Genomic DNA, 6005 nt, shown 5'->3' with positions numbered 1-6005 from the left:
TGCTTTCGTGTGTTCCTGGGGTCTGCAGCGAGCTCTGAGGCAAAGAACAACTTTGGTCATGTTCTAAGGCAGGCCACAAAAACCACTGARAATTTACAGCTGTTTACTACTTGGATGTAGATTGACTAAAAAGAACAGAAATCTGAAACTTCCAAACTGTAAATGAGCACATTTTATGGATAAAAACTGAATCTAAAGCTTTCATCTCTTGGCTGACTCTTCAGATAAATTTGGCATTTCTTTCTTCCGCTGAAGACACGCTGAGAGCYCCATGGGGTAGATTTTATAGATAAGGTTCAGCCTAAGAAACAAAGCAATTGTCACACACTTGAGAAATCCATGTGTTATGTAAAATAGCTTTTCTTTTCTCAGCAAGTGCCCTTGGGTCAGTTCTGCACTGACTCTTTTTTTTAAGTGACACTTTCCAGAGCTGGTGAGGAAGAGGATGGTAGATCCCTTCAATAAGCAGATTATTTGGGATCAGAGTGGAAGTTTGAGAAACAAAACTAGAAGTTTGGCTGCGGCTTAGAAACACCAGATAGGTTTTGCTTCTGCTCTCCCTGACAGGTCTGTTAATCCTGCTGCAGTTCCAATAACACTAATGAGAATTAATCTGTCTGCTGGGTTTTCTTAGCAGGTAAGAAATGTGTAGGGCACRACAGCAAAATGTTCTAAAGTGAGCCAGCTCCATTCTGTGCTCCATTTGCACCACAGGGAGTCAGGTTTGGGACTGGAAGGATCCTTGGAGGTCCCAACTTTGCTCTGTGACCTCAGAGTGCAGGGAGGCATCTTCAGCAGCCCTTTAGGAGTAGCTTTTCTCTGATTAAAATGCTGAAACAGGCTGTCCAAGCTGTAATTTTTTTTTTCCTGCATGCTTTCTGAGGCTGTACAGAGCAGCTGGAATTACAGGCTGGGGTTCTGAGCTGTCTGAAMTGCAACTGCTGAGCAAAAGACTTCATCTCCTGTAGCTGCTCAAGTTTGGGGTGTCTGTGGGGCAGCACATGGCTTGTGTTGTGTGTTGGGTTGGTCTTTAAGTGGTGCAGGGCTGGGTTTTTGTGTTTTTTTGGGGGTTAGGGTTGTTTTTTTGTTTGTTTGGGGCTTTTTTTATTTTGGTTTTTAGGGTTTTTTTTGAGGGGTTTTGTTTTGTTTTGATATTTTGGTTGTTGTTGTTGTTTTTTGGAGTTGGAGTTCTGAAGAGAATCCATCCTTCCTGAAGAGTCTGTCCTTAGGACGTGCTTTCATTTGTGCAGGGCTCCAATGCCAGATTAAGGATCACGTTTGAAATATTCATCCACCAGTTTGTGCTTGCTCTGGTTTCTGTTTATTTCTTGTTTGCAGTTGTAAAAAGAAACTCAAAATGGTTTTCAGTTACTTTTTCTTTTTTTTTAGGCAAGTGGCAACATGGTGCTAGAAATGTACAATTTCCCTACTATTTGTTCTCAGGAGGAAAACCTGCATCAAAATGTGCAAGGTTTTCCTGCACTGYGCCCAAAGGTTGAATCTTGCCTCTTTTTAAAGCAAGAAAACTCCCATTAAAAACTCCCATAAASTGCAATAATGAAAAGATTTGATTCTTGTATAACAAAATATTCTCACTTGTGAATGTTTGCCATGAAGAGGGGCCAAACCATGGCTCCCTTTCGTGCCCTCTATAATGCACCCAGTGTTCAGGCAAAGATTTGTGAGGCTCTTGGTGYTCTGGGCCTAATCTTTCATAATAGGATTAGTTTGTTGTGGTGAGTTTCTGTAGTTGGGGATGACCTGCATTCAGTAAACAAACATYTTTCTCTGGGTTTTAAGCTCAGGCTTGAAAACGYTCTTTCAAATAGCTCTTTTTGCAARAACACGTTAGGACTTCTTCTGTGCAATTCCTGAGCGTGTTTCCCACCCATAGAATTAATCTAAATATTGTGCTGCTCTGTTTTATGCTGTAACACAACCATTTCATTGCTGGAGGGAAGTTTGTCCATTTAATTCTCTCTCCAAAACAGCAGGAGAGTCTCATTGTCGGGGATGGTTCTTGTAAGTGATGCCTCAGGCTGCCAGGCAGCGTCTGCCTCGTGTCTGGTGTGACCAGACAGGTACCAAAGCCTGCAGCAGCTCCTTTTTGTGGCCACTTGGAGTGTAATTAAGCATTTGAGGTTGGCAGGAACAGCCCCCGGAGTTGCAGAGCAATTATATGGATTTTCTGAAGTGTGTGGATTCTAGAACTGTCGATAAGTGTCAMTTCCACCGCCCAGCAATGGCTGAAATTTGAAGCTGTGTTGGAGGGGACCATTAAGGTGATCCCTGTGCTGAAAGGTGAAGGATGGGGTGAGGTAGGAGTGGAGAGAATCTGTTTTTAATAAGACCAATTCTGTCTCATTGTTCTCAGCTAAGTTAAATGCAAGAAGCAAAAACATTTCTTGCACAATTTCTGTATCCTTCTGGGAATCCATTATCCCAATGGTCCTCAGGACAAGATTTGGTTTAGTCTGAAGTACAAGGAGATATTCCAGCCCCAACTCAGGGAYTGGGGTTTAGGGAGGCTTTGGGCAYGGATTCCCYCMCAGCTGTGCCATGCAGGTGGGTGGGGACACAAGGAATTCCAAGCCAACAGAAGGAGACCAGGGGAGAAGGGACAGATTTACCTTAAAATAGTCCCTGGGGCTGCAGGTGGGGGAAATCTGTCACTAAACACAGCCATGTCCCAAGGACAGTCTGTGAGGAATGGGCAACCAGCATGGCCAGGATTTCCAGGAAGGAYAGGGACCAGCACAGTGGCCTCTCCTGATTGCACCAAGTTAATTGGGAAGATCAGCCAGCTGGAAATAACTAATATTGTCCTTTTCCTCTGTCCTTTAGGATTGTGGAGATATACAGCAGAAGATTACAAGGTAAACACAAAATTTTGGGTTTGTTGTGGGCATTCCTCTCCCAGCCAGTGCCGGGGGCTGGTAACTGGGGGTGAACTGTAGATGTGGAGTTTAAGAGTGAAGAAGTACTCTTCTTGAAGAAGTTTTTCTCACCTGTTTATTGTACTCAGCCCCTGCATTCCCAGTGAAGGGTGRCATCTGCCTAGGAAAGTCAATGGAGGAAGGAATTGAGGCACTGATCCCAAAGATTAATGGATGCTGCTGGGGATGAACTSTCCTGCAGAGATTTGGAGAGATTCCTCCAGGAATTCTTGTCTGAGGCAATGAAGCAAGAGCTGCCTCCTTTCCCTGAGAAGGGGAGGAGCCTGCAGGGTCCAAAGYCTTGGGTTGGGCTGAGCCTGCTGCCTTTGTCCCATAGTTAAATTTGGCTTYTTTTTGGTGACAGAAGTCTCATTTGACCACCAGACTGGTGAATAGAGGGTGCAGGAGACATGAATAGAGACCATCAGGCTACAGGAAGTCCAGTTTTGCAGGAAAAATCTCATTTTTTATCTCCGTTTCCGTTCCTTAAGAAGAGAAATTGGGTGTGAGGAATAAATGATGCAGCAGTAAAGCTGGGAACAAACAAATTAAAAAACAAAGAAAACAGATGAAAAAAATATAACTGTAAGATAGGAAATGGAGGAGCTGTTGGAGCAAATTGGAGAGGTGGAATGCAAAATGGCTCCAAATATAAACAAGAAAATAAAGGATCTGTTCCAGGATACAAATGAAAGATAGGATGGATGGGGCTTGGAACAAYCTGGTCCAGTGGAAGGTGTCCCTGCCCTTRGTGKGGGGGTTGGAACTGGATGAGCTTTAAGTCCCTTCAGCCCAAACCATTCTGGGATTCTGGGATCCTGACATCCCTGTTGTTCCTCAGTCCAGGAGCGCCTTACCAAACAAATTGCAATCGCCATCACAGAAGCCTTACAGCCCGCCGGGGTCGGCGTCGTCGTGGAAGCCACGTGAGTGACCCCGGCTGTTCCATGGTGGGATCCCAGCTCAGGGGGACCCTGGGTGTTCCATGGTGGGATCCCAGCTCAGGGGGATCCTGGGTGTTCCATGGTGGGATCCCTGTTCAATGGGGTCCTGGTTGTTCCAGGGGTGGGATCCCAGGTCAGTGGGATCCCGGGTGTCCCGTGGGTGGGATCCTGGCTCAATGTGATCCCAGATGTTCCAGGGATGGGATCCCAGCTCAGTGTGATCCCAGGTGTTCCAGGGGTGGGATCTCAGCTCAGTGGGATCCTGGGTGTCCTGTGGGTGGGATCCCAGCTCCATGTGATCCCAGCTGTTCCAGGGATGGGATCCTGAGTGTTCCAGGGGTGGAATCCCAGCCCATTGGGATCCTGAGTGTTCCAGGGGTGAGATCCCAGCTCAGTGTGATCCCAGGTGTTCCAGGGGTGGGATCCCAGCTCAGTAGGATCCCAGGTGTCCCATGGGTGGGATGCCAGCTCCATGTGATCCCAGCTGTTCCAGGGATGGGATCCTGAGTGCTCCAGGGGTGGAATCCCAGCTCAGTGAGATCCCAGGTGTTCCAGGAATAGGATCCCTGCTCTGTGCTGCAGGGCTGGTGCGTACTTCCCTTTTGGCTGTGATAGCTGTGTGCTGTTCTTGGCTATCAGGCACAGAGAGTAATAATTAACAACACAACGACAATAATAAGAACCCTATTAATATTAAAGTATTAGTAGTAGTAATAAAAAAATAATAATCCGGGTGTGCTGGAGCCGTTTAAGTGTGCACTGCCTGATCCTCTGTTGTGATGCGGCCGCGAGGAGCTGTCCCAGGTGTCCCAGKGCTCCTTCTGCCTCCTGGAGAAGTGCAGAGCTCGGGAATAGCAGCAGGCATGTCCCTGTGACCGGAATGACCCTTGGGAAGGAGGGATTTCCCTGGGCTCAGAGAAGAGTTGGCAGTGCTCAGGGGCTGAGCTGTGGCTCTCCCCCACAGCTGAGATGCTGCCGATTCCCGTTCTGGATGGRATGGTTTGTGACCTTCCCAGGATGGAATGTGGCCGTGTAAGAGCCATCTCTCCCTACAGATCGCTCCTTTTCCATGAGTGTTCCTGGTGTATTGACTGCCCTCTCATTTGTCCTAGGCACATGTGCATGGTCATGCGTGGGGTACAGAAAATGAACAGTAAAACTGTCACCAGCACAATGTTGGGGGTGTTCCGGGAGGATCCAAAGACCCGCGAAGAATTCCTGACGCTCATCAGGAGCTGAACTGTGTTGCCCTCTGGATGCACTCTGGGCTGTTCTGTCCCGTGTCGCTGTCTGTCCTTGTTCCCACATCCCGCCTCTAAACGAAATCGTTGTGAATTGTTGTTGTAGTCTTTGTGCAGTGAAAGCCTTCTGGTGGCAAGGCTGGGATGGGGGAGGCTCCTCCTGGATTTCCACTGACGCTGATGTCGCAGGATTGCAGCCTACAAGGAGGGGTTGGGAAATGTTTTTCCACCCGTAATGCAGAATATCCCACTGGCAGGAGAGAAGGGGGGCTTGGGAGTGAAATGGATATTTATGAAATAGTCATGTCTGTTAGAATAAATGTGGAGCAGCGCAGGAAACAACTGAAAGGCTGTGAATCGTTGTAGGATTGGGATTGTCCTGAATTATTTGGCTCTGTTTTATTGCAAGTCCTGCAGTGGCTGTTTGAGTACCTGGGTATGTGTGTTCCACCTCTGAGATGTTACCTCTGCTGTGTTGTATATCCTTGCTAGTATTATCCTTCATTTTTTGTGTAWTTTTTGTTTGTTTGAGAAATGTGTAAACTCTGTTTTTCCTATCCTCTTAACAGGCAGGGAATTCTGAATTATTTGGGACCATAGTCCTGTCTGAGTACAAAGGGGTTTGTGGACATTTTCCTCTGTGCCTCAGAGTGTCTGAACACTTGAACTGTCCATTTCTTACTGTCTTTAAGGAAACTTTTAACAGAGGGGAGGAAAAAAACCCTGCAGAGTCCAGCTGCAAAGTCCTGAGGTATCCAGRGAGGTTTTTAATGATATTTATATCTGGAGCTTTCCTTCTTGGATTTCCGTGGGTTAGACTGAGAAGCTAAAATTAATCAGATRCTGTGAAAATGAAGATTTCTGAGCATTCTAAGGTTTCCATT

At 46.7% G+C, this 6005-nt stretch overlaps 1 protein-coding gene across 1 annotated transcript in view; it reads left to right on the top strand.

Moving 5' to 3' along the window:
• Positions 1-5636, top strand: part of GCH1 (GTP cyclohydrolase 1) — a gene marked incomplete at its 5' end in the record, with an annotated part of 19389 nt that extends 13753 nt beyond the window's left edge. Inside the window, 3 exons of the mRNA XM_057385253.1 lie at positions 2845-2876; positions 3778-3862; positions 4993-5636. Coding sequence (XP_057241236.1) covers positions 2845-2876; positions 3778-3862; positions 4993-5119 — 244 coding nt within the window. The remainder of the gene's footprint in view (positions 1-2844; positions 2877-3777; positions 3863-4992) is intronic.
• Between the last annotated feature and the right edge of the window lie 369 nt (positions 5637-6005).

This window comes from Malurus melanocephalus, unplaced genomic scaffold (assembly GCF_030028575.1).
Source record: "Malurus melanocephalus ecotype Western Australia unplaced genomic scaffold, MMel_1.1 scaffold_802, whole genome shotgun sequence".
Classification (NCBI taxonomy): domain Eukaryota; kingdom Metazoa; phylum Chordata; class Aves; order Passeriformes; family Maluridae; genus Malurus; species Malurus melanocephalus.
Note: the sequence above shows the minus strand (reverse complement) of the source record. Positions and strands in the feature narration are given on the sequence as shown.